At 39.9% G+C, this 27,995-nt stretch overlaps 3 protein-coding genes across 5 annotated transcripts in view; 2 read left to right on the top strand and 1 right to left on the bottom strand.

Moving 5' to 3' along the window:
• The window catches only part of LOC110040479 (uncharacterized), a 79,932-nt gene that overhangs the window by 8,186 nt on the left and 43,751 nt on the right, over positions 1-27,995 (bottom strand). For 2 of the 3 annotated variants that reach the window (XM_089285853.1, XM_089285852.1), the window contains exons 10-16: positions 25,905-26,240; positions 22,921-23,056; positions 22,106-22,160; positions 13,292-13,567; positions 6,293-6,391; positions 3,174-5,080; positions 139-187 (exon numbers count right to left, since the gene is read on the bottom strand). In XM_089285853.1, the coding sequence (XP_089141979.1) occupies positions 139-187; positions 3,174-5,080; positions 6,293-6,391; positions 13,292-13,567; positions 22,106-22,160; positions 22,921-23,056; positions 25,905-26,240 (2,858 nt within the window). The remainder of the gene's footprint in view (positions 1-138; positions 188-3,173; positions 5,081-6,292; positions 6,392-13,291; positions 13,568-22,105; positions 22,161-22,920; positions 23,057-25,904; positions 26,241-27,995) is intronic. The other variant, XM_089285854.1, reaches the window with a different exon arrangement.
• LOC149115688 (uncharacterized) lies at positions 17,317-18,825 on the top strand. The gene has a single exon (XM_089285896.1). The coding sequence runs from the start codon at positions 17,341-17,343 to the stop codon at positions 18,823-18,825; it is 1,485 nt and encodes a 494-aa protein (XP_089142022.1). The 5' UTR covers positions 17,317-17,340.
• Positions 19,113-20,003, top strand: LOC149115689 (uncharacterized). The gene has a single exon (XM_089285876.1). The coding sequence runs from the start codon at positions 19,128-19,130 to the stop codon at positions 19,734-19,736; it is 609 nt and encodes a 202-aa protein (XP_089142002.1). The 5' UTR covers positions 19,113-19,127; the 3' UTR covers positions 19,737-20,003.

Below are 27,995 nucleotides of genomic sequence, written 5' to 3' on the forward strand. Positions count from 1 at the left end.
GTAGGAGCAAAGGAAGGATCGAGTGAATTTCCCATCCATACCGAACCTCTGGAAAATCTTATTTTCCAAGTTAAAAATGTAGTAGCAACAGTAGGATTATCAATAATCTTTCTAAGAAAGAGTAATACTGAAGCTTACCCTTCTTACAAGGCACAGCTCGTCCATCACGTCCATCAATAGCTATCTGCTTTAAAAAATAAAAACAAATGTACCGACACATTAGGATGTGGTTGTATATTGTGTCGAACCTTATTTGTTCTCAAGGTCTTGTGTTAAAAGCCTTAATCCGGCAGAGAGTATGTGTGCTATTATCATACTTTCTGCGGTGCTACTGATTTAAACACGCCAGCTTTAATAGCATATCGTTTGACAGTAAGAGAGGTGTTTTCTGGTGTGAGCGCGAGAGCACAATAATCATGATTTAAAACAACGTTTTAGCTCGATAACGTTTAAACATCAATAAGATATAGATTAAGCCAAGCCTAAATGCGGAGCTCCAGGGCTGGGTTCATCAAAGCCCGATTAGGCTAACCCAGGATAAGTGTGAATTTCGATTTCAGTTTTGTAACTTTACGGTAAGGTTTTCCGTTTATGTGTTCTGTTATAAGTTTGAATAACCTTAAGGTCCTCAAAATACACAAAACAAAAGCAGTGAAAAACATTTGTGTACAAGAAAAAATTATACTTCGGTGAACTTTTATGATCCTTGTCTAGAGTTAACCGTCTTCCTAACAACCCGCCCTGTTATCAACAAGTTAAAGTGACATGAGCCCGCGCTCTAATCGAAAACAAGCACTTGATATGGTTACGTGATACTGGTCAGCGGATACTTTGTTTTGACCAATTGACCATAACATGGATGTCGAATATCAAATAAGGACGCTACAAACCACAGGGTACATGTCTCTGTCAACCTATTAGCTGGAGTATGGCCGGCATCTTGCGCGACTCCGTCGCCGTCGTCGCGCGTACGCGCCCACGAGAAATACCGCTAGCCATGATAACCATGAGAAAATCAATTCATGGGTTTCCTTTTTCTTTCCTTTATGGGTATGGAGCGATGAGCAGGACAGATAGTCATCCTCGAAATATCATCAAGGGTAGTGAATATTGATGCCGGCGCATCAGTTTGAGCGTGTACGGAGATGTCTTTTCCACATGAAAGTAATGGGAGTATAAGAGCACCTTTCACTTTTGCTCGACCTCTTTTATCTTGGGAGCACTGTCCCCCAACTATTATCTGAAAAGAACAGTTAATTACCATTGCATATGCGTTCAGTCTGGCAGCACAACCTCAACTCCGCCGGTGTACAAAACTCAGTGACTATCTGTTTGTTAAAGAAATTTGGAATGTCGTGAAGCTCATCATATCATTAGGACTGATAACGATTTGGTTTTCTTTTGTGTTAAACGCTCCCGTTTTTCGTTTCAATTTTTTTTTAATTGCTACGTTCCTGTCCCAATGAAAAGTTTACGTTTGTCTACACTTAACGTTTTCTACTTTGTTTGTTTGTTTGTTAATTTGTTTTGTTTGGTTTTATAATTGTTCGGTCTTCTTGCCTCCTTCTCAGTCGGTCTTTCCTCCTTGATCCTTCGTCTTTCCTTTTAGCCTTTCGGTCAAGGATTGGCTTCAAGTATTCTATATCAAAAGCAGTAGGTATTTCTTTTTAACGAAACCAAACTATTTGCTTTTCCGCAAAATATAGCACCCTTCAAAGTTCCATTTACTCGGCCTTCCTTAAAAGGCGTGTGACATGTCATTGCGTGACGTACAAACAATACATGTTTCGAATATGTTAGCACGGGACTCGGTGATTTTGCTCGTTTCGGCCACTAAGATGATTAGAATTTACTTGTTTACAAGCTCACTTGTACGTTATAGAAGGATAGAAGCTACGAAATGTTTGAGACTCTCAAGAATTGCGATGTTTCTACAAGAGCCATCCAGGTACTGTTTAGATCGGTTATTGGTTCGGTGAACAATGTTAAACGGAAGCTTTAGAAGATGATTATTTTGAGCAGAAAATAGGGATAAAACCCCATCTACAGCCACTGAATTTACAAGGTGAGCTTATAATGTTGATTTTTATTGAATAGGATAAGTTTTGCTTGGAATTTTGGTTTCGACAACAGAAACCCGAATTCGATTAATTGCAGTTGTTGACACCTCGAGGTAGCGATTTTCCCGAAATAGAGCCTGCATTTTCTGTGCAGTAATCAAAAGCCCCAAACTTATCTTTATATCCTTGAAAAGAACATTTCCTCTAATCGCAACTTTAATCTCAAGTGATTCGGAGTTATTTTGCATAGGGAAAACGTGTCTTGAAAAAATGCTCCAAAATAAGGTTTTAAAATCATAAAATTATTGGTGATTTTTAAACACGCACCGTGAATTCAAAAGTAGACAAAAAATCCTGTTTTTTTTTTTGGCTTGAATAATTTGCCAATTCCTCCCACACAAATAAACAAAAAGAAGAAAAGCGAACTTGCTTTTGCACTTTTCAGGAGCAATGTTCTTGTGTTGATACTCGGCGCACTAGTCTCCACCATTTTTGAAGTGGTCGGCATCTTGTACAATTTTTTCGAATTTTCGGGAAAATATAAGTATATCTAAGAAAAAAAGATAACAGTTTATCATGGGGTATTTTTTGAGCGAAATATGAAGTGAGAAATTTTTTTGGACCAAGTACCATCTCTCACTTGGTCGCAAAAAAAGGCGCTCTTAAGAAAAGGTTCTCTGGCTGAAAAAATCTTTCGACTGCCAACCTACAGCCTTTGACTAATGACCAAAAGACGCGAATGAATGAATATATACGACGAAAAGTGTGAAAAAATACAGAATAAAAATGCATGATTGAGAATGGTGACAACAAACGTTAATTTGGATAATAAAAAGAGACTAATTAAAAAAAAAAAATAGCCTACTGTCCTGACAGTGGTTTAAAATTATTGTCCGCCTCATTAGTCATGGCAGTGTGCCATGACTCGAGAGTTTTCCGCACACGATAATCGTCTTTGTCAATTACCTTAGCGCGATGAAAGTCATTAAGAGTTGATCTGGGACTTTTGTAAACCACCTGAAACACTCTCACCGCGTGCATGATGTCGGGAGTCAATGCATCCAGTCCACTTCATAACAACTTTATATATTAGTATAACGTACATCATTTTACCTGTTCGTCTACAAATTTGAACCAAGGTGCAAAGAACGTGACCGGAATCCTGTAATTTCCATCAACTGCAGACTTGGTGCATGTGATGGGATCTTTGCATTGACTCTCTGACCACAAATGAAGGCACTCCTCTTGCTTGCAACCAGGTATCTTGTGTTGGCGACAATGGTTTTCAGATCCTTGCTTACAACAGACTGGACAACATACTAACATCTCATAAGCCATGTTATTCAACCACTGAAACTCCTTGCGCATGCATTCAAGCATCAATCCTAGTTGTCGGTGCACGATGCGAGCCGTATTTACCTGAAAGGAGTTGTGGCTCGGCTCTGAAGATGGATGATTCCCACTATCTTCCATGGGGAGAACAACTTCAATGAGAGAGGAATGACAGAGGAGGATTACAGAACAGCCTTCAGTTGGGTAGCTGTGGAACCCTGCAAAATTTCGATGTAACTCTGGTTCCGATTGGTAAAGCCATTCCTTGGTGCACCACTGAAAGAACATAAGCACCAGACGAGGAAATAAGCCAGGGGGCACCTGCCCAGATTCAAACTTCACAAAAAGCGATGGTATGCTTGTACATGCAATCAACTCAGGGACATCTTCTTTTGGTGGTGGGAACATCAGCATGGAAGGTACAAGATAATTCCTGTGTGACTCGCTCTCCGCTGATGACGACCGCGGACATAATAAGCAGAGTTTCTCCATAATGGCGATGAGACTCTTCCAGGTGTCTCGGCCATCAAACAAGGGGAGCCACACATGCCGTAAGAGTTTATTGTCCAAGATTCCCGTTGTCTCAAGCTTTCGCCATGACAGTTTCATGGATTTCCTCTCCCTTCTTTCATGAGACGTAATGGCGAGAACCTTCTTGAAAACATCTGTCAACCACTGTAGATCCAAGATCACTATTTTGTTCAACTCTGGAGTGTCATTAAAATGAATTAAAATTCTTTGGTCATGCAAGAAATTCAATAATGCCAAAAATTCTTCGTCACTAGAAATTCCGCATATGTCAAGAGCAATACTTCTGGAATCGTCAAGCGAAATCCACTCGAAGCCATCTTCAATCTTCGCGGCAACAGCCTTCTCATACTGCAACCACTTAATTGGAATCACTTCTTTCATTTGTGGCAGTTCCTTAGCAACATTAATTATTTCGTTTTTCAGGCGGATGACTTCTGGACACTCTTGTTCACTTCCTGACTTTGAATTGTTAACCATAAACACATCAAAAAAACGCTGACCATGGAGTGTTGTCTCTAATGACTCAATGATCTCTTGAGCTAGCTCTTTAGGCTGTACACTTCTGTAAGGTTCGTCAGTGTGAGTACAAACGAGGAACACAGGAGGAGTTAATTTCCCTGGTAACATCTCAGATGCAGGTGTCTCCTTGGGTTCTTCTCGTGAAACCAGGTTAGAAACCAGAAACATCCAGTCTTCCAGATAATTCCTCTTACTCCTTTCACCGACGGCTTCAGCTGGATCTTGACTTAAGTTGTAGACCAAACAATATATTCCTCGTGTTGCGAGGAAGAGCGGATGGGTGATGTAATAAACTGATTCCCCGCCAAAATCCCACAAAACTGAATGGATTTCTTCTTCGTCTTTGCCACTGTCAGCAATTGGTCGGGGCTCTGAATCCGCTGTTTGGTTGTTTTCCCCTACTTTCCAAACATCTGCTAACACTCTGCAATAGGAAGTATGCACCTCGATCCCTGTAGTTCTGGGTTCCTCTGGATCGAACCGTTCTTCTCTTAGTGACCTTTTTAAACTCGTTTTTCCTGACTGACAGTGCCCAATCAACATGATTGGCAGTCTTTTTATACTGACTTTTCCTTCTAAAAGGGCTTTCTGGTAAGTCTGGATGGTCAGGGGTCCCCGAGCAAAAATCTCTGGTGGTGCTATAAGGAAAGAAAAACGCAAACTTAAGTGACAGTCTCTGTAAAAGTGGTATACTGCAATTTAGGTCCAAAAAAATACAACAACTATAAATTTTGGAAATGTGTCAAATTATTTTTTTTTAGAGCTCGCATTAATCAAAGCTATTAAAGGCCTTGTTTTGAGCATGGCAAGAGTGGAAAGGGGCAAAATTGACTAGCTCACTGCTTATTAACCACAAAGCGGAACAAAGATAAGCATTTATCCAGCCTAAGAGTTACTATCTGGAAATATAGGAATCCCTAGCTAGGCTAAAAAAAAAAGCCAAAAATCGTTATACTTTGTCTGAAGAACACTTTTATGGAACCATCTTCCAATACGCCATTGTCACTTTCTAAAACTTTATAGTTTTCGAGAAATTTTGAAGAATCCAAAAAGACCAGTTTCGCCTCATGAACTATGCATAAATGGCAATTGGAAAATTTCTACCCGTTCAACTGAAAGCTTTTCAAACGCTAGGAAAAAAAATCAAATAACCTTGAAAACGAGCCTAACCATTCTACTTTTTAGCAATTGCAATGCTGAAAGTTCAACCTTTGAAGATGTGTGATTTAGGACTTTAACAAGCATTTTGAGGGAGGTCAACCTGGGTATGCGGTATGCGTTACTAGCCACCAACTGCTGCTTATAAAAAAAGGGGTAAAGATTAGATTTTAAAAGATTGCATTGCTAAATATCAGTCTGTTAGTCCCCCTCCATTTTGTATGCTACAAATATCCCAAATCTCAACTCACCAATTCTACCCTCCCCTCCTCTCACCTAAACAATTTTTTAAGAGATGCACGTGTTTACTTCCTATTTTTGCACCCTTTTAGCAACCATTTGCTTGATATTGGTCATTTCATTGGAACATTTTTCTCGCTCACTTTGGAGAGGACTGTAATTTTTTCATCGAATAGTAATCCATTTTGGTTTGAATTAAACACTTGATTTGCTCTGAAAAATATTTGAAGCTGTTATAGCCATCAATACAAACACTGCTTTGACATAGCGTTAGTTTTTAAATTTTGGGGGCGAATTTGCCGGGTCTGAAGGTGACAACTGTCCTATTTGTACCGTCAGTCATCTGCCGAGACTGCAGAAATAGTGCTTTCCAAAAGCTAATTTACCTCCTGCTAGCAAGTTAAAAGTCTCGTCTGTTGTTTCCCGTTCACTAGGCTGCTTAGACTGCTCACCTTCTCCTTCACTCAGTGACTCAGACTGTTTTTCTTCTTGTTCACACGGTTTCTCAGACTGTTCTCCTTCCGGTTCCCATTGCTGCCTAAGCTTTTTATCTAGGCAAATCATTAGGAAAAGAAACAACCAAGTAATTAAAATGACACGCACAGACGCTAAAAACTTACTTAGAATGGAGTCTTAAATTCTTAAACACAAGAAAATCGTATTTTTATTGGGTCGTACAGTCAAAAGTCAAATTCCTTAACTGGGCTCAGTACAGAATGTTGATCAAAAGAGACACCGAGTAGCTTAATTCTTTTGAAAACAATTAATATCAATGACAAAAAGACAGTTCACTTTCATCAAAATGAACTTTACCCTTAAAGTCTTTCCAGCTCAGATAGGAATAGGAATATACTCTTTTGCACGCTAGTTCTATGCTGTTTGGTAATTTGCAATTTTAAGATAGAGATTGTCAGACTTTGTCTGCACATTTTCGACCTGTTAAAGTGTTCTGGTCAAGTACTAGTCAAATGCGGCTCGTAAATAAAATGCGAGGGGAATTTCTTAATTTATGGGTAGCATATCTTAACAAGTAAGAGTTATGACGTTACAAAAAAGCCCAATAAGAATGTACCAAAAAGGCATGAAAATAGGCGTGTTGGTCTACTTGGCGAGCTAGGACGTGTTTGTGTTTTCCAAATAAAAGTTCTTTCTTCGTCCAAGGTACCATTACCCAGTTAATCAGCTTATAAATTGCGTTGTTAACAAAGTTCTACGAACTTATTTCAGCTGGAATCCTATACTTTCACCGCATTACGTTTCAGAAACCTATAAGAAAGTTTATAGTCTCTCTTACCACAAGAGCAAATTATTCACGACAACCGAAAGTTTAAGGTGGCTGACACTCGATCGGATTTTCGCTGGGTCACTTCCTGTTAGACATTTGGAACCCGGGGGTGGAATTCCCGTATGAAAAGGTTAGGGATGTTCGTCGGAAAATTTGAATTTAACTCCTAATGAAGACTAATGTGGACGTTGCTCGAGCTTCATTAGACCCCTAGAAGATAGCACTTTAAATGGAATACCCCTAGAAGATAGCACTTTAAATGGAATACCCCTAGAAGATAGCACTTTAAATGGAATAGGTTCGATTACTAGCCATTGTTCAAGAAAGGATCCCGAGCGCACTTGTAAACCCGACTCCCGTGCTCGAGAGCTCAGCGGAAAACAAATAAGAGCGTTTCTCTTATTATTATTTCCTCGATTGCTCCCTAACAGATGCTTAGACAGCTAAGAATTGTGACGTTACGTCATCAACACCCTTAGTGAGACCAGAATTCTTGATTTGCACCCGAGACGACAGGCATCCCCGACCTTTTTATCTAGGAATCCCCCTGGGTTGCGAACATCGCGCTGTCCAAGGCGGTTTTACAGTCGATTGCACCGTGTCAAGTTAGTTATTAGGGACTTTAAGATATGGTACGGCTAGGCTGTAGTACGGCGGCAGATAGTGAAGATCACTTCCGGTGACGTCATGACGCGCGTACCAGTACGGCTTTCCCGCCGTAGCCTTGCTTTCTACCACGGGAAAGTGCCTGGTTTCACGTACTCTTCACTACGTGAGTATAAGCCTGCTGTTTACTTCTCATTTTAACGCTTTTTTCACTGTTTGAACAGCTTAGTTTGAAGATAAAGTTCTCAATCATAAAAATCAGCTCTAAGATCATTGTTTCTTTGTCATTTGTACAGAAAATTTGAACGATTTTAACACCTAACGCGAGATGATCAATTCAGTCATATTAGTATCGGGCCGAACAGCCGCAGATAAGAAAGCTTCGTATGTACTAATCTGAGCAATAATTGCTTATTACTCTTCAAAATGTATCTTATTATAATCGAAAGTTTTGTATTTTCGGGCTTATCACGTAATCGTTGTACGAACAATCTGTCCGTGTTGAAATCGAGCTTTTTTGTATCAGAATTTATATTTTGTTTTGTGGTTGGAATTACAGGCGGTTCTATCAAGTGCTAAAATTTCAAATCTGAGTTCTGGGAGATGTAAGACGGATACAGGAGAAGGAAATTATTGTCATTTATCAAGCCTATTTCGTATGAAAGTAGAATAATCTCTGGTTTCCTTGACAGTAGTCGTTTTTGTAAAGACACGTAGAGACTGCACATCCCTTGCCGCACAGCAAAATCTTAATCATTTGAGTTTGGCGGGTAAAACACCGTTGTCAGCCTAGTTCCTCACGGCCAAAGTAGCCGTGGTAGAACCTCGCCGTAGCGTATCTTAAAGTCCCTGTTCTTTGAATTTCTGGCGCAAGTACTTAATATTTTACCGTAGAAATGATCTACATTGAATAGATTTTCGCACAAACGTTTTTATATAAAGAAGCTAATTATTTAAATAGCTCATTTCCCGAAGGTATCCGAGCTCATACAGGTTTAACCGTACCCGATTGCCGAAAACTGAGGAGATATTGAAAATTACGAAACTGATGAGCTGTATGAATTTTTGAATTATGCTTCAAGCCTTGGTTAAAGTTTTCGACGATCATCAGAGAAGAAAATTGAGGATTATTCGCACGGCGCGTTTCGTTATTAGTTATACAGTGTTGTAAATAAATACTTCAAAGAAGAATACGGACACGGCAAAATGATTTGACCAAGATAGTTGATAAATAGAGAAAAAAAAAAAAGACCTTACACAAGACTGGGAGTCCACAGTCACTAATATCGCGTTGGAAAAAAAAAAAAAAAAAAAAAAAAAAAAAAAGAACAAAAAAAGAAAGTTACATGTATTACAATACGGGGTATTGGTATTTGGTAACCCATCTAAGAAGGAACCCCGCCGAACAGGGCTTCACGTTGTCGAGCGGACGAGACGCGGTGCTGTCCCTGTGGTATTATGGCTCTATGTTGGAATTTCTAAGATCTCTCAAAAGGTAACAAAGAAACAAAAACAAAAAACACAGATCAGTATCGCCTGGGAAAATAAAGAGCGAAAAAAATAGGAGTGAGAATGAGAATCCGAATATACTTGCTTTGCTGGTTGGAGAAGAAGCCGTACTTTCTTTATATTGTCTCGGACGAGGATCACCAATAACTTCATAAATGCTTTTAAAGGTGTTATACATCTCCATGCGTGTTCTCTTACCGCTGCGTTTTGCCAGTGGGCTTGAACTCTAACTTAACCTATGGATTAAAACCTCAAGTCAGTAACCTCAAAACTGTCACTGTTTACAGACGATCCATTTTCCAAGTTAAGTGGCTCATAGCCACTTTAATTAGACCGATGACCAAGGTAGAGACGTTGGTGAGGCTACGTTGGGCCGATGTCAAACCGCTATCAGGCCAATGTGAGCCTAACGTGATGTCGCTGTACGGTCGATGTTAGGCTGAGGTGAGGCCGATGCGGGAAAGAGAAAGCCACTGGTGGGGATGGTGGGATTGGAGGAGAACAAGAAAGTTCACAAGAAAGTGACTGATCATCTTCTCGTTCTCAATCTAGCGTAATAGAGCGTATAAAATAGCGTATAGCTCCTTGCTCACGCATTCAAAATTAAGTTTGTAATCGACACGAAGCCCATCTTGAAGCTCTGATAAACGCGAGTATGAATAAAACAGCGATTCGCCTGAAGTAGTCCCCATTAAAGCTGAAAATGGTTTGCTTCCGGTAGGATATAGAGAGGAGCTGAGAAAAGTATTTTTCGAATATTTACAGTGGATCATGTGATGAAGAAAGAAGCAACGTTTCTTTAAGTGATGCAAACCCGACAAGATCCCAAACACATTGAAGAATATGGCTGAGTGGAATCGACATCACTTGCTATCGAAACGCGGAGATTCTTATTCAATGTCTTATTTGTCAAACAAACTATTCCTGGAACTCTCTCTACTGATCTATATTTGTAACACTTTGATGATTTTGTTCAGGCAGTCACCGTATCGTTTTTATTCACGTAATCACACGTGTTATTTCCTTTTAGGATGCACTTTTCCATGATCACGTCTTTGTTTACATATTATTGACTCCGTTCCCGTGGATAATTTATACGACAAAACATTGAAAAGATTAGATCATCGCACTTTCGTGCGCTGCAAAATTTACAGATAAAATACATAGGCACATATCTAGATTTACGTTAAGGATTCATTAGCAATCAAAATAATAAATGCAGATTAAATTGAACTGTTTTCAAGAAAATCCGTTCACCGCGAGTTTCAGCATGAACACAAATCAACACATCTTTTTCGTACCCTCTTAATTGTCTTCGAATAAAACTATTTTCTTATTTAAGAAAAATTCAAGGTCCACGTGTTCTTCTTCTTTTCTGATAACGTTCCTCGGATATCACCTTTTCACTTAAATTGGTCTTCAGTTTCTATACCACTGAAGTCTTTGCAACGTAGTCTGGAGAGACCGTAGTAAATTGCATACAGAATGCGATCTTGTAGCTGTTTCGGTTGAACGATCTCACCGAAGCTATTCAGTTCAAAGGAAGTAGGGCTGAAAACAAATTCTTATTGAATGTAAGCGAGAAAAAACAAATATTATTTGAATCGAGATGATGATGCCACTGAACTATTAGACTCCATTTTTTGGCGTCATAATTTATACGACAAATAAGTGAGATCTCGAGATATTAGTTTTAGACAACAGTTATCTAAAAATAATATTGCGGCTTCCCTTTTGCACCCCCAAAATACTGCTAATTCCAATGGCGCGATCAGTCAAGTAGACCTTAGTATTTGGGGTGAGAAGTTGGTGGATTCACGGTCCGCGCACTTGACAAGCATTTCTTTCGTGTTTTAAACTCGTGGATACGCGAAGCGTAGAAACGGCTCTGTTGCGGGGACTCCGATATGCAGATGTGTCTCTCACCCACCCACCCACTCACTCACTCACTCAGGTGTAGATAATGTTCGTAATTAGTCGGCCCAAACGAGAGTGCCCAAGCCCGACATCATGTTGGAATAGTAGCCGAGCGCTACGCCATATTGGAATAGTAACCGCACAGTCAGCGCAAGCCTCGCTATCGTTTTTGCGCGATTACTATTCGAAGCGTTCATCATGCCAGCACGAATTGATGATTTTGCAGCTTTTACAGGACCGGTTTCGCTAAATTGAAATGGAGTTGACTTCAGATGTTCGAATTATAAACTTATATGAGCGAAACGAACAGTTCTTAATGAACGAAACAGCTATTGAAAACAGGACAAGCATCGGCACCATTATATAACATTGTGATTTCATTCTTATAAGTAATTAACATCTAACCTGAAGAAGGCTGGTCTGACCAGCAGAAATATTGTTTCAAATATACCACGTTGTGTCAGCCTTGTGTCAGTAGTCTTTGAGTTCTCGTCATTTTACTTTTCAAGTTTGGCTGATTAGATCTCCTGTGAGATCTAATGTTTAATCAAGCAGGATCTTTGTTCACGGCTTTGCAGTTTATTTAGTTTGTTATTCTCATAGAACTTAATTAAGATTTTCATGTTGAGTTATCCACGTTCAACCGATATCAAGTTAAGTTTAGTTTAAAATTATTTTCCTATATTTGTCTTGCTTATTTTAGTACATTGATCTATGAACTCTGAGTGGGATGTAAAATACACATAAACTTGAAAAGAAATTCTCAAATAATTGATTTTGATAAGCGTAAATGATTTTACCTGTCTTATGTTTACCCCTTTTGCTTCCTGACTGAAAAGATAACGAAGGGAACGAAACCCCTTGTGAGCTCTTTGGAACACATATTTATGAGTCTACAACACTGAAAATGATGTGAAAAAGTACATATAAAATTATTCATATTTGAACCGCGGTTGTAGATGAAATTGAGAAATGATCATCGTAGTTAATTTTCCAATTTAAGCAATTGGAAAAAAGCAGCTTGAAAAAAAATCAGGGCTTTAACGTGATTCGAACCCGTGACCTCCGCGGAGGTTACTGCGATGATCATTCTTCACTTTCATCTACAACCGCAGTTCAGATATGAATTATTTCATATATACTTCACATCATTTCACTCCTTACAGGAAGATATGAACTCAATTAATTGACCTCGCTCCCAATGTATGGAGGTTGGGGTTCGAAGCCCTGATTTTTTTCAGGCTGCTTAAATTGGAAAATTTACTGCGATGATCAATCTTCACTTTCAACACTGAAAATGCTTGCAACAGAGGCTACTTATTTTGATATATTTTAGGTGCAATGTATATAGAGACAAGCGCTTCCACATTGGAAAAGAAGTGCTGTCCTATAACAAACCTTTACCTATAGTTTTGAGAGAAATGCAATGCGAAAGATCAAACAAACATCAACATCAAGATCTAGGCTGGGGGGGGGGGGGGGGGGAGGGGAGGAATTACTTTACCACTCCATGTTCAGCTGCCATTTTTCCACCCTAGCTGTCCTGGACGCATGTCTTTGTAATATTTGTGCAACGAAAGCCAGCGAACAAAGCCTACGAACCCAGCTTGTTTTAATAGTCTAGGGGACTTGAGATTTGAATACGAGTACAGAGTCGAGTTCGAGAACGACTTTTCAATTTTAGTTTGCAGTCTCCACATTTCAGTCACGTCACATACTCATCTCACCCCATGAGCTCCCCTCTCTACCTAAAACCATCACGAAGAGCAAGGGCCCTGAAACGTCACTGGTTTGAAATTAGAAAATCGCACTCATATTCAATCTCGTCCTCGTAGTTCAATTTAAATGTCCCTAATGATAGACCAATTATTGTAAGTTCGCCAGCATATTTCATTTCTACATTGCTTAATCAACTAGTTTGTCCATAGGTCTCCTTTGATTTTTTGTTTTACCTTCTATCTGCGTCATTTGCCGGTGATCGTTCCGACGTTAACGTATTCCCCGGGTAATTTATTTATGAGCCACATTTGATTATCACTTGACTATAACCTTAACAGGCCAAGCAGTGAAAACACTACTGACGTCCTAGAGAAATCACCTCTCTCATTTCACTGGAGCAAGACCATTTACATACCAAGCAGTTTATCTGCAATACTTTTATGTCCAATTTGTATAAGGATGCAGGCAAGACATCCCACTGTAGCATCTTTCCCATTCTTATCCATCCATAGTTGCAAGACCTCACTAGCCCTTTCGCTGTTGATTCGGTAATCACGTTCTAGATTCCGAAGTTCTGCTAGATTAATTCCAAGTGCTTGTCCAAGATCTTGCCAGCAGTTTCCTACCTCGTCCTTTATGTAGAGGAGGTGGTATGACGAAAATGGTTCCGTTCGTGTCTCGAGGAGTCCAGCTGTAATTAAAAAACAAAACAAAAAAACAGTTTTGGTCATTCCTAATGGCATCACCTCAATCAGCTGAAATAACTACAAGTTCAATATTACAAAGATTCCGGACTAATTTGACCAAGAGAAAATTGGACCAATGAAAAGAATGGGGAATCAAACGAGTACATGTGGCCAGAGTCATTAGGTCAACTTATAGGTGCGGTTTTAGCGGTTTTGTCCATCACAGAAGGCCAACTGAGAAGAAGACCATCTGGTCTTGTGTTTCGATGGGTAGATTTACATTAACGCGTTTAGGCGGATGCGAGCAGAAGGATAAATTCCTGATTAAGTGGCTCAGAAATATCGCACTTTAAGACATATTCGAGGTAAAGAATGGAAACACGTCCGTATTTTGATCGAGCTTATTAATCTTTTAGGCACAACCTGTATAAATATTAAATGTTTAAATTGATTGATTGACTGATTAATTGACTAACTGATTGATTGATTGATTGATTGATTGATTGATTGATTGATTGATTGATCCAACCTCCCTGCCACGAACAGAAACTCGACAAACTATTAAAATTGCCGTGATATGTTACGTCATTGGACGATAATAGGGAGTTTAAGAAGACCACGACGGCAACGGCAATGGGAACGTTCCTAAACAAAAGAATCAATTAGGAGAACAATGGCTGTGCACGTGCGTTGTAATTCCTGGTACATTTCTTTACGGTCCTCGGCAAAACAACAACGTGAAATGACCAAATTCTGCGTTCTCTGAAGAGCCACGACGGCTAATTTTTTATAATTTATTTTAAGTTTATCTCTGTGTCTCAGTTTCAGATTCAGTTTCGTGAAAGTTTTATCAATGATAAAGTAAATGACTTTAGATTATCGCGAGATTCGTAGGTAAAATATAAAGTCATTTTTTTAATCGACGTTGTCGTCGGGGTCGCCATCGTGCTCACTTAAACTCCCTTATCTACGGAAGTAGCCGAACCTCGAGCTCACGGCCTTACGATCTTACAAGGTCATTACATAGCGGCTTTAGTCTCTAATAATAAGGCCCAGCTCATTGAAAAATTATTTCAAGATGAAAAACCATAAATTTAGAAAAAAACTACTAACTGCGTGGCGCCGTCGCAGCTCTTCCAGCTGTTTAGAAAATTTGTAAGATCACGGTATGCTCAACCTCAACTAGTAAACACTAATGGCAAGAGACCGGACTTCTAGAACTAAACCGAAGAAGAGACTGTGTTTGCGTTTCAATCATATTGACACACGTTTGTTTACGAAAATGAAAATAGACTTTTCAATCTTAGTTGTCTGATCAATGAGTGACACTTTTAGACATTGTATTATTCTTTGAAATTTATATTTTCCAAGTTGTAATGGTGTGACGATTTTACTCCATAACTCCTTCACTCCTTCAATCCTTCACTTCCTGTTGGACATTTTGAATCCGGGGAAGAGAAACTCTCATATGAGAAGGTCAGGGATGCTGCTCGGAAACTGATTTGAATTTAACTCCTAAAGAAGACTAATGTGGGAGTTGCTCGAGCTTCATTAGACCCCCAAAAAATTACCACTTAACACGACATAGGTTCGATTACTCGCCACTGTTCAAGAAGGGATCTCGCGCGCACTTGTAGACCCGACTCGCGTACTCGAGAGATCAGCAGTAAACAAATGGCAACGTTTACTTTACTGTTATTTCTTCGAGTGCACCCTAAAAGATACTTTGAAAGCTAAGAATGGTGACGTTTCGTTATCAACACCCTAAGTGAGACAAGAACCCTTGATTTGCAACCGAGACGACAAGCATCCCCGACCTTTTCATATAGGATCCTCCCTCCCCCACCCGGGTTCGAACATCGCACTGATCAGGGCCGTTTTACAGTTGATTGCACCGTGTCAAATAAGTTATTCTGTGATTTTCTGACTCAAGTACTCGATATCTTACCGCAGAAATGATTTGTATTGAATAGATTTTCGCACGACTGCTTTATATGTAGAAACTAATGACATAAATAGCTCATTTCCCGAAGATGTCCGCTTATCCAGGTTCAACCATACTCAATTGCCAAAAACTGAGGACATATTGAAAATCACAAATTAAATTGATAGGCTGTATGAATTTTCAAATTATGTTGCAAGTCGTGATAAAAAATTTTTTCCACGATCAACAGAGAAGAAATTTGAGGAGAATTCGAACGACGGGTTTCGCTTTTATTTATACAATATTGCGTTCGTAGAACGCAGTCCTAATGCAGATTTGAGTCGAGTTTCATGGGACGGTGGACCTTCGTCCGAAGTTGCGACACCGATTTGGCCGCCCCGCAACAGGGACGAAACGAATGACATCATCGCCAAACCATGTGCTGTACATTTCTTTCGAGTGCGGGTCTTTGTTTCGTTCAAGTGCGGGTTTTTGTGGACATTTACACTGTAATTTGGAAGCTGTAAGTATTCAATTGTGCTCTCAGCGTTGGATTTAGGTGAATTTAAACGCCTCGACGGTGGCATTTATCGAAATCTGATGGAATTGTCCTTGTTTAATTTATTTGTTTTAAAACGAACACGACTTTGAAGCGCCTTGGCTTTCCAGATGTTACCCTTGGGAAAAGCTATATTTTGATTGCAATCAAGTTGATTATTTCCAGTCGCGACAGACACGTAGATAGCTCAGTCCTTATCCGGTTGAACATTGTCTGGAATCGGTGGAAAAGTACTCTGAAGGCAAGATCCATAAGAGTGAGCCTGAACCAAGGAACGGCAAATTATTTAAATTCTGTCTTATTCATCAGGGGAACATGATACACGAATTAGTCGAACGCAGTTTGTTTACGCTGACGATAAACGAGCACACGATTGCAAATGTTTGCTTACATTTGTGCTTCCAGTTTAGAATGATGTATGTAAAATTTACTTTTACAAATTAGCTATTACGTTGAAACATTACCAGTTAATGTACGAATATTTAGGGCGAAATTTGAAGGCTTTAAATGTAAATATTTTCGTTCTATTAAACTTGTGAGTCTACGGAAACTTGCGCTGTCACGCAACGTGTCAACAAATGGTGGACTTTGACACTATGATGAACCTGTCTGTATAAAAACCTCGGTTGCCGATGAAAAACGTTGATTTTAGCAATAGACAGAGGTTAAAAGTCAGTCAGCGAAATCATTTATATATATTTAATCAAGTGACGGCGTCGAACGCACTCTCATAATCTTTGATTACTTCTAGTTGTAAATAGATACTTCAAAGATGAATACGGACATGGGGAAATGATTTGACCAAGATAGTTAATAAATAGGAATAAAATACATTACGCAAGACTGGGAGCTCCGCAGTTAATAATATCGCCTTAGACAGGGGAAGAAAAAAAAGACAAAATAGGAAGTTATTGCGACATGGGGTATTCGTATTTGGTCGCCCATCCAAGAGGAACCACGCCGAACAGGGCTTAACTTAACTTTGATGTGCGCACGAGACGTAGTGCTGTGTTTGTGGTACTATGACTCTGCGTTGAATCATTTTATCATCATTATTATCATTATCATCATCATTATTATTGTTATTATTATTATTATTATTATTATTATTATTATTATTATTATAAATCCTTAAAGTCTTGCCGCTTTTAACTTATGGTGCCGAGTTCAATCCGTGAACCTAGGGCAGTCATAAGTCTGCTGGATTACTTAATGGATAGAGTCCTTATTATTATCATCATCATCATCATCATCGTCGTCGTCGTCGTCATCATCATCATCATTATCATTATGTGATGGACGTCATGGAAGGTCAAATAAACTGGGCCCTACGATACTTAAATGACGATGATTGTGGAGCTGTATTACCCCTGACTGACGACGTCATGAAGCAACTGCATGACAAGCACCCAAAATCGCAACCAGCAAAGCTGGGATCGCTGCTTTTTGGTCCAGTTGAGGAGGTGCACGAGGCAGCTTATAATGAGATCACCGGAAAGATGATTAGAGAAGGGGCACTGAGAACTAAAGGCGCTGGAGGTCCCTCGAATGTAGATGCAAACGGTTTTCAAAGGATCCTTGCTAGCAAGTCTTTCAAGAAGTCTGGCTCTAATTCGTGCGACGCTCTTGCAACTCTGACCGGCCGGTTGTGCACAGAATACATTGATCCAGCGACTATTGAGCCGATTCTAGCAAGTCGTCTTATCCCACTGGATAAAGGTAACGGTGAAGTCAGACCGATAGGAGTGGGCGAAGTAATTAGAAGAATTATTGGAAAGTGCGTGACAAAGGTGACGAAACAAGACGTATTAGAGTCGAGTGGCTCGCTTCAGGTTTGCGCTGGACACAAATCCGGGAGTGAGGCAGCAGTGCACACAATGAACAGTTTATTCCAGCACAACGAAACCGATGCAGTACTGCTAGTGGATGCGTCAAACGCCTTCAATACACTAAACCGTGCCGCCGCCCTTCATAACATCAGGGTTCTTTGTCCAGCGTTAGCTATATTTGCAATCAATACCTACCGAGCACCAGCACGACTATTTGTAACGGGGGGTAGAGAGCTAATTTCCGCGGAGGGTACTACGCAAGGCGATCCCTTGGCAATGTGCATGTATGCTCTTAGTCTACAGCCGCTCATCTCTCGTCTACAGGCAGTGAGTGAAGCCAAACAATGCTGGTTTGCAGATGATGCGACAGGGTGTGGATCACTACAGAACATCAGGATGTGGTGGGATGAGCTGAAGATGGCCGGACCGGACTTAGGATATTACCCTAATGCTGGAAAATGCTGGCTTGTTACGAAGCCTGATAAGGAGGAGACCGCTAGGAGCGTCTTTGAAGAAACAGCAATCAACATCGCCACAGAAGGACGGAAGCATCTGGGTGCGGCGCTGGGCTCCAGGTCTTATCTTGAGCAGTATGTTAGCGGTAAAGTCGAAGAATGGGTGGGGCAGGTAACAAAATTGGCTGAGTTTGCTTTGTCGCAGCCCCAGGCTTGCTACGCAGCATTCACTTTTGGACTAAAACACCGCTGGACGTACTTTATGAGAACTCTGTCTAATATAGAAGATCTACTCGTTCCTTTGGAGCGCGCAATAGCTGATGCCCTAATACCGTCCATTACAGGTCACAATTGTACAGAAGCTGAACGTGAGGTATTGGCGCTGCCAGTGAGGTATGGGCCTAATAAATCCGTGTCAAACAGCAGCTTTAGAGTATGCAGCATCAGCCAACATCTTTGGTCCACTAGCCCATCAAATAAAATCACAGTCGCATAAGCCACCAGACGAAAGTGAAGTACACGCTGTGCAACGGGAGATGAGACAAGTGAAGTATCAGTATCTGAAGGAAAAACTTGATGGGGTGAAGGGCTCGATTTCTGGAAAAACTTTGAGAGCTGTCGACCTTGCCACTCAGAAAGGTGCTTCTAGTTGGCTTACTGTTTTGCCAATTAGAGATATGAATTTTGATTTAAACAAGAGTGAGTTCCGAGACGCTGTGAAACTCAGGTACGACTGGGAAGTTCCTGATACTCCCTCTGTTTGTGTTTTGGGGGGACATATTCAATGTGGATCACGCTATGATATGCAAAAGAGGCGGATTTATCATCCAACGCCATAATGAACTAAGAGATTTGGAGGCGGAATTGCTTAGCATGGTATGCAATGGTGTCGAAACCGAACCAGTTTTGCAAGACATCACAGGAGAAGAGTTGAATAGGGGAGCCAACACCGCCCCTGATGCGCGGCTGGATATAGTTGCTAGGGGATTCTGGGAGAGGCAGAGGTCGGCTTTTTTTGATGTCAGAGTGTGCCATCCGAACGCAGACTCCTATAGAGATTTGGATCCAGACCAGATATTCAGGCAGCACGAAACAGAGAAGAAGCGCCAGTATGCCAGCCGTGTGTTAGAAGTAGAGCAAGCTACATTCATGCCATTAATTTTTAGCACGACGGGTGGAATGGCAGTGGAATGTAATCGATACCATAGGAGACTTGCTGAGTTAGTTGCTACAAAGAAGGGCAAAAGTTATACGACTACCATGTCATGGATCAGGGTAAGAGTATCTTTTGCGCTGCTGAGATCAGCATTACTTTGTTTAAGAGGCTCGCGAGCTCCTAGGAAAGTCCACTTAGAACTGTCGGACATTGATTTAGATATCGAAAAAGGACATGCAAATATTCGTTAAGGCAATTGAGAATGTTATTTCTGGGGAACTCTAGCCGAAGCCACGAACACTGAGCCAAGAAGTGGACCTGCATATAGCTACAGTGTATTTTTCAAGTAGAGTTTTTGCCATTTAAATGTGTAGAGTATTTTTTACTATTCTTATTTAAATTTTTTCGACAAATGACAATAGACAAATTTATAAGGGTTGTAAAGAATGAGTGTAATTTGTAATTCGTTTGCAAGTTAGTATTTCCCTGACATATATATTGTCCTTAGAATTTTTACAGTTGTAATTTTTTTATAAGCCACTAATAAACATTGTCATTATCATTATTATTACTATTATTATTATTATTATTATCATTATTATTATTATAATTATTATTATAATTATTATTATTATTATTATTATTATTATTATTAAGATCTCTCAAAAGGTAAAGAAAAAAAAAACACTGATATCGCCTGGGAAAGTAAAGAACGAAAAAAATAGGAATGAAAATGAGAATCCAATTGTACTTACTTTGCTGATCGGACAAGAAGCCATATGATTGTCTCGGACGAGCATCGCCAATAACTTGATGAATGTTTTCAACGGTGTTACATCTCCTCGTGTATTCTCTTGCCGTTGTGTTTTGCCCGTGGGCTTAAACCTTAACTTAAGCCATAGATTAAAACCTTAAGTCAGTGGCATCAACATTTCCGCTGTTTACAGACGATTAATTTTTTCAAAGTGAGCGGCTCGTAGCCACTTTGATTTTATCATCGAATTGTGATAAGCATGAAAAATTGCAACTTTTCGCAAAGTTTCAAAAAATTCTGTGGAGTGGGTTCATAACCGCCTTAAAACTTTCGATAAATTAAGATGGCTCTGAGCCCACTAAATTTGCTTCCATTGCAAAGAGCAGTCTCAAGTATTTTCGCCACTGGGAAACCCAACCCGATCACAGGAAACAAACACAAAATTAGGTTTGCGTAGAAGAAACAATAATTTGTGCGGTGAAACATGTCGAATTATGTTCATGAAGATGACTGCGAAATCGAAGTTTTTGCTCGCTCGTCCAAAAAAGGCGCAATTGGTCAAAATAGCCTTCTTAGTTTTTCGTCTAGCGCGGTTAATTTTCACGGGCCAAACTGGCCATTTAGATATGGTATACATATAGCATAGCTCTTTCTTTAGAACCTTTTTTTGTTGAGAGATTCGTATACTAGAAGAGTTATGACCCTCTAAAATGAGTTGAAATTATACATGTAAACTAATTGCGATGGTTGTATTTTTCAAACGGCCAAGAAGTAGACAAAACATATTTACTTCAAGATGACACTTTGCTCAGAGGAATGATCAAAGTGTAAGTTACAAACTGTGTGAATATGAAATCCAGGCAAGTTCCCTTGTTTCTGTACTGACCTTTTGAAAATGTGCAATTTTGCATAAATTCCATCGGCCATCTTGGTCGATTGAGCGGTATTTCGAACTTTTCTAGATTTCACAAAAAATGTGAAGTCGCTGGAACTTTGAAGGTATGTTTCTGAAAATACTTCACCAAAAAGGTCTTTTTAACGCAATAAAAGAAAATCCGAATTTTCCGACCTGTCGTCGGATTCTCCATATTTACAGGCAGTGGCTCTTAAAAACAATGTATAATAAAGAAATTATTAGGCTCGGTTTTTGTGATATCCGAAATAATCAAAACTATAACAATCAGCTGCCCGATTTAGCATTAATTGGACAGTGTACGCGTCATGCTTGTAATTGGACAGTACGCGTCGTTTTGCGTGCGCTGTTGCGGTGCACTTTGTTGAGTAAACCGCTGTGTTTTTCAGCATTCATAACAACGTTTAATCGTTCCGTGCTCAATCGATGGTTTGTTCGTTTCTCGGTTTTTGTTATCAGCCTGAGCCTTCGGCTTCGGCTGATAACACTTACCTTGACCTTGATTATTCCGGATATCACAGAAACCTCATCCAAAAATTGTTTATAATTCGCTTGCAACACATTGTAAAAATTGGGTGTCTGTTGGATCTTATTTCGGGCTCAAAACTAACTTCGATATATTTTGTTTTTCATTCAGTGGTACCATGAGGACCTGAGCTACATATAAATATTATTGAACGATTCTCAAGTAGTTCTTGTGTGCTGTACGTAGTGATCAAATACTCAGGAAATTCAGCATAACTGGAAGTGGATATTGAGCCCAATCAGGGCAAAATCGTTTTTCGCAAAATTCTTCCAAAAAAGGCTGTATTAGCAGAGACTATGGTCCGTTTGTTTTCTAGCTAGGGTCAACCTATGGGCCAAAAATGAGCAAAATCGGTTCTTCGACTTGGGCTCTTAATCCCGCTAGAAAAATATATGTTTTAGGTTTATAGGCAGTGAGTCAGACTTACCCATATGAGTATCGTCGGGTATCTGTTGTGATTCAGAAGTCTTAGGATAATCCTTCTGCGGACGAAAAGCCAGACAGCTTATTGGCATTCATTAGTTTGCAAAGTAGCTCAAATAAAAAGGGTTCAGCAACTTAAAGTTATCCCTAATTCATTCTATAACTGTATATACAAAAATGCTCAAAATTTTTCAACGACGTTCCCCTGTTTCTTACTCTTTTTCATCATTACTTCCTAGCCAGTTGTTCTCAGAAAAAAAAAAAATATTAAAAATAGATAAATGAATAAATAAATAAACAAATAAATAAATACAAATAAATAAATAAATAAAAGTATTGACTAATCTGTGTATGTTTCGGCCATGGATATTGTGGCTGACACAAACCCACCTAATATCAGTTCCCTTGTAGTTGCGTGTAAATTTTGCATACGAGCCAAGTGACCCATCAGGTCGGCGCTTATCTCCAGCTTCAATAGCACGAAGCCACTAGGAGTATTTCTAGCTCCCACCCTCAGGATGAGATTCTAGTCTATCGCAAGGTTACTCTCCAGTATTAACGCGCCGGTACCCATTTATGGGAGAAAAGCGTCTTGCCCAAGAACAGAACACAATATCCCTGGCCAGCGCTTGAACACGAACCACTCAGCCATGTTTCAGCTAACCATTCAAACTATTCACAAAAGTGATCTGACAAGTGGGGCGTGGACAATAACTACAAATCTCCTTCGGCTTCATCTACAAAAAATTAAATTTCTAGCTGAAGCAGCCCAAGTGAACTAAAATTGCACGATCAAACCAAACTTGATGTGAAAAATACCTGAGGTGGTAATACCGGAAAGATGCTAAGAGTACAAAGTGTTTTATCTTGTTTGAAGAACTTTATTTGCGGGAAGCTTCCAGGCTTTGCCACACGCACTGGAAAGTTTTTTTCGAATGAGTCATCTTCAAGAAATCTGGCAAGAGAAACAAAACCAAGAAAAATGGTTCAATTAAACGCATACCACAGAAGAAATGGGACATCTTCGTTCGCTTTTTATTAAGTTTGAGCTGGAGGCTCTAAAAAATGGTTCCTTCACATTATATACATGTATCTTAAACCGTGCAAATCAGGCCCTGTTAAGAGTTTTCGGGATAAGGGATAACTGGCAAAGTAATTTTATGGATAAGGGATAACTGAATAAATAATTATAGGGATAAGGGATAACTGAGATAGTCTTAGGGATAACTAAAAGTAGCTTTGATTTCTCAATTGTCACACATTTGGTCACTTTTGCCGTGGATTTGCATCACGAGTGACCGGTGACGAACAGTAATGGGCCATTAATCAGTCCAAATTTAAGCAAGACCAAATGCGCGCTTAACCTTTCTTATTAACATACTCATTCTCATCAATGGCTTCCCTGAAAGTACTGCACGAAGTTAAGGGTTGCAATTTCAAACAAGGCGATGAGGTACCGGCTATGAAATGCATATGGTCGTTTAGTGAACTTTTCGATTCTCTAAGCAAATGTACTTGAATTATGTAGTTTGTTTCTGGCAGTCAATGTCATTATTTGGCATGAATTATGGAACTTATAAACGAAAACAAGAATTATTTTTTGACTCTTGTTGGAAACCGCTAAAAATAAATTGAGGTATGTCTAACAATAGACGGATCAAAACCCACCAATGACTGATGACAAACTTTACACGAGTCTTTCAGCCAATACCATCATGGCTATACTGACCAATCACGTTCAACGGACCAGACTTATAACATCACCGACTGACAAACACTATTCACTTGACTCTGAAGATGACTTCCGCTCAGGTTGTCGAAACGTCAGTCACCAACAACAGTTCTTTTCGGAACTACACTCACCCGGACGATCACACTATACGAACTACTGATACTCCTGGGTTCAAACCATTTACTGACTAATAAAAGTGCTAAATTAAAGGAACAATTTTCGAAATGGCCGAAGATGTTGGTAACATTGACGCGCCTGAATCTTCCTCCTCAACTCATACTACTGCAAGAAAATTTTGAAAATTCTGGCCCAGTTGATTCGAGATCGGTGTATTTTTTACGACAAAAATAAAAGACATTTAAAGGGTTTTTCGAGATATTTAGAATTTTGAGAATTTCTGGAAAGATATTTAGGCGAATTTTCTTGATATTTGTGGATGTCGATGAGTTCTAAGTCTGAGCCCGCGATATGGCTACGTGATACTGATCAGCCCATATCTTGTTTTGAAAGCTGTCAATAAACCATGACATGGATGCTCAATATCAAAGATGTACCTATGGTAACGGTGCTACTATCTTATTTTTCAAGGTATTGCGCTTGGCGTACGGACATACGTACGGACGTACGGACAGTCACGTGAGAAACACAATGTTTTAGACGATGGTTTACCAAATTTTCTAAGGCATGGGGTTCCGCTCGCGCGCCATCGGCGCGTAGGAGCTCCATTATTATCGAGGAGCTCTTTTTTTGGGGGGGGGGGGGTGGGGGCTTAACTATAATGTTAATGTTAATGTCAATGTCAATGTCAATGTCAATGTCAATGTCAATGTCAATGTCAATGTCAATGTTAATGTTAGCATCGTGATCATGCGTCAATGCAAGTTGTCTAACAGTCAAGCCCACACATTTATATTCCGTTGTACTTAATTATTCGTTTTGTCTACATTCTCTATCTGTCAACAATTGGTCTCGTGGAAGCGCTAGCTAGCCATGTTTGGGCAGTCTTGCAGGTCTTGGTTGAAGGGACCTCCTCGAAAGTTGTCTAGATTTCGGTTAAGAATTATCTTTTGACATCGTTTTCATTGGCTAAGTCTGATTGTTTTATTTGTCTCTGTTCCGTCGGTTTGCCTGGCCTTTCTAAAAGTTAAGCTATGGAGGACCTTTTAGTTTCCAAGGTCAGTAAACCCAAACGCGCCTACAATTCAGTTATTTATTTGAAATCTCGTGAGCTAGTAGAATCAAGAGAATCAGTAGACATTGGTCCAAACGGCAGTACTTCGAAGAATAAAAGTTGCTAAATTCCCCAATTCAAGGGACACTGTCCCGTTCCTTGAACAGTCCGTGAACAGTTACATGTAGTGTTATTGAAGTTATTTTTATTGACTATTAGACGGGTACGTGGATTATATAAATAATTATGAACCAAGCCTTGAAGTTTTAAGCGCTGCTTTCTTTCCTAAAATAGATAGTAGGTAACCTCATGAAGTACCGTAAACTTCCGAAACAAAAGTTCCTCGTTAATTTTGGTTGGAGAAAAGCTCGTGTTAGTAGTAGGTTGGTGTTACTTGATGACAATGCTACGGATTTTGGTTGTAACAGGTCGCAATTGCAACATGAATGATGAGTCACGAATTGACATTTCAAAACGCTTCATGGAATAAGCGATACCTTCCCCCTATTGTAGAGTACCTGACTCTTGATTGGAAGAATATATACTATTGATCCTTGGTCACGGTATTTTCAAGTGGGGTTGGAAGGGGGTGGGGGAGCGCTACTTTTGGAGGGCTGCCTACTTTCTGGGGGTTACCACTTTCGAGATTTTTAGCGGTCACAATGTTTTGACGTTACTTTTAGGGAGTCGCTGCTTTCGTGGGGTCTATTCCTTCGGAAGCCCTGCGGTACACAGAGAAGTAAGTAGATAGGTCTGAATGGTGTGAAGTTTGTAAGTTTCTTGAACTAATATAACGATTTGTTACTTAGCAAATAGTTGTGCGCATTCTTATAAGGGAATTGACGATAGCGATAGAAGTAAAAGACTAATATCTCTGATCTCAGTCCGTGTATCACCTACCTAAGGAAGCTGGGTTCCTCACAACTTTCTCCACTTGGAACAAGAGCATTTGAGAGAGAAAAGAAAACCTTTTCCCCTTTTTTCAGCGGATATTGGGATCTTTGTTGTCCACGGCAAACCACCTTATATCCTGAAGATATTTCCGTCCATGGTGTATTCTTCTTCGATTGGTATGGGTAACAGGATAGAATCAGTTGCCGCTCTGAGGGTCTTCCAATATCACATAAGCAAGCTTGGAATCCTGCATACTGTTGCACGGAGACGCGTTGGTTGAGAAGTCCTGGAATATCGAGCTCTTCAGTTCTTTTGCTAGTGTCAGTCATCAAGGTCCCAAAGCTAAAACGACACAAGCACGGTTAATTAACGTTGACAACTTACAAGTATGCTACTTCATGACGGGAAACACAGGGAATAACTTAAGCAAGCTAGCAAGCGTGTGTATCTTTATGGGTCAAAATACTTCTACAGTTGTTTCCCCTCGTTACAGGTAGTTACTAATAAAAGTACTCAATTCGGCTCCGTGGTTTTGGTTCCGCCGCATTCTCGTTTGGCGTATTTAGAGAAAAACCGCGCTCTCTACTGTTCTCTACTAGCCAATCGTCTCCAAAGCCAAAAAGAGCCACAAAATAATCAAATTAATTTTTTCCCTACATTTGCACCAGTTACTTTGAGTTTTCGTCCGTTTATTACAAACCTACTCTCGTTAATTTGCCCTGCTGTGCAAATTTAAAATCAGGGGTGTACCAGGAGTGCCAAAATTCAACTTCCAGGTAAGTTTCATTTAATTTAAATCCAATTTGGTCATCAACCCAGGTAGTGGGAGACAGGTACGAGATTTTATAACAATCATTGAGGCATTTTTGCCATACACTGTAAGACAAAAACGAGGCAAACATTGTCTGGAATTCATAGCAATCAATATTAATTGCCCTTGTTTGCCAAATGCAAAGCCGTGTCACCAATATTGAAGGCTTATTGCAATAACGTTGGACTGTTATACCATTACTCAGACCAGCAGCAGACATTGCATGTTGAAATTCCTCTTTGCCGAAATAAGAGTGTGACGTGGAACAAGTACTGTTTCAATTCATGAAGCGATGAAACAGGACATCAAGATCTGATAACTGAATTTACCTCAAACAACTCACTGCAGACCCACCCACGTTCAAACTCTTCAGCAAGTTTTTTGGACTTTGTCCGTTAGAAATAAAACAAACCCAGTTATCAACCTCTGACCTTGGTTTCGACATTTTGCTGCGTGTAACTCGCTCTACGCAAAAGTAGCTGTGTAAAGAAGGTTGATGGTTCTCGGTGGCTTGTAGGAAACTTGTAAACTTTGTTGCTTTGGTAAGCGACCAATTCTTTCGGAGACGCCCTTAACATAAGTAAGACAAAACCATTTGTGGTAGGCTTAGTTGGTTTTGTTGCCAGCGCTCTTTCACATTCATTGATAAAGCAAGAGGGCTAGTTTTTTTCTCTCGAAGCAAACCTTTTACTCGCAGCGTTTCCACGTCGTTTTTCATCGACCGAAACAGCTGGATGAAACCGACCGTCCATCATCTGGAGTACTGAACAGAATCAATTGCAGTCAGTGCGATTTTGTACACTATGGCCAGACCGAAAGATCACTGAAGACGCTGGTTTCCGAGCACAAAACGGCTGTCTTGAAGTTCGATCATAACTCCAAACTTGCGTGCCATATTCACGAATGTCATCATCTTGTGGATTTTGAAAACATTGAAGTCGTCGGACATGAGGCTCATTATCATCAGCGGCTTTTTCTAGAAACTTGGATGTCTGTAAAAGACCCGAACGCTGGGAATGATCACATGGTCATCCCAGAAGTCTACAAGTGCTTAGCACGCACTTAAAATTCTCTCGAGTCACGCGCATACTGAGCGCGCGCGCGTTTCAATTTTAAAAATTTTTTAAATCGCGCGTAGCATCAAACGGTTTTCAACTGATGAAGGCTTAACAGTTAGCCGAAACGTCTTGCTAAAATATACAAGTCAGTGACAAAAAACGGCACCTTATTGACTAGGTCATCTCCTGACTACATTTATTCAATTTTTAGAGACATTACATTGTCTG

This window comes from Orbicella faveolata, unplaced genomic scaffold, assembly GCF_042242905.1.
Source record: "Orbicella faveolata isolate gen_17 unplaced genomic scaffold, um_ofav_v1 contig_13, whole genome shotgun sequence".
NCBI lineage: Eukaryota > Metazoa > Cnidaria > Anthozoa > Scleractinia > Merulinidae > Orbicella > Orbicella faveolata.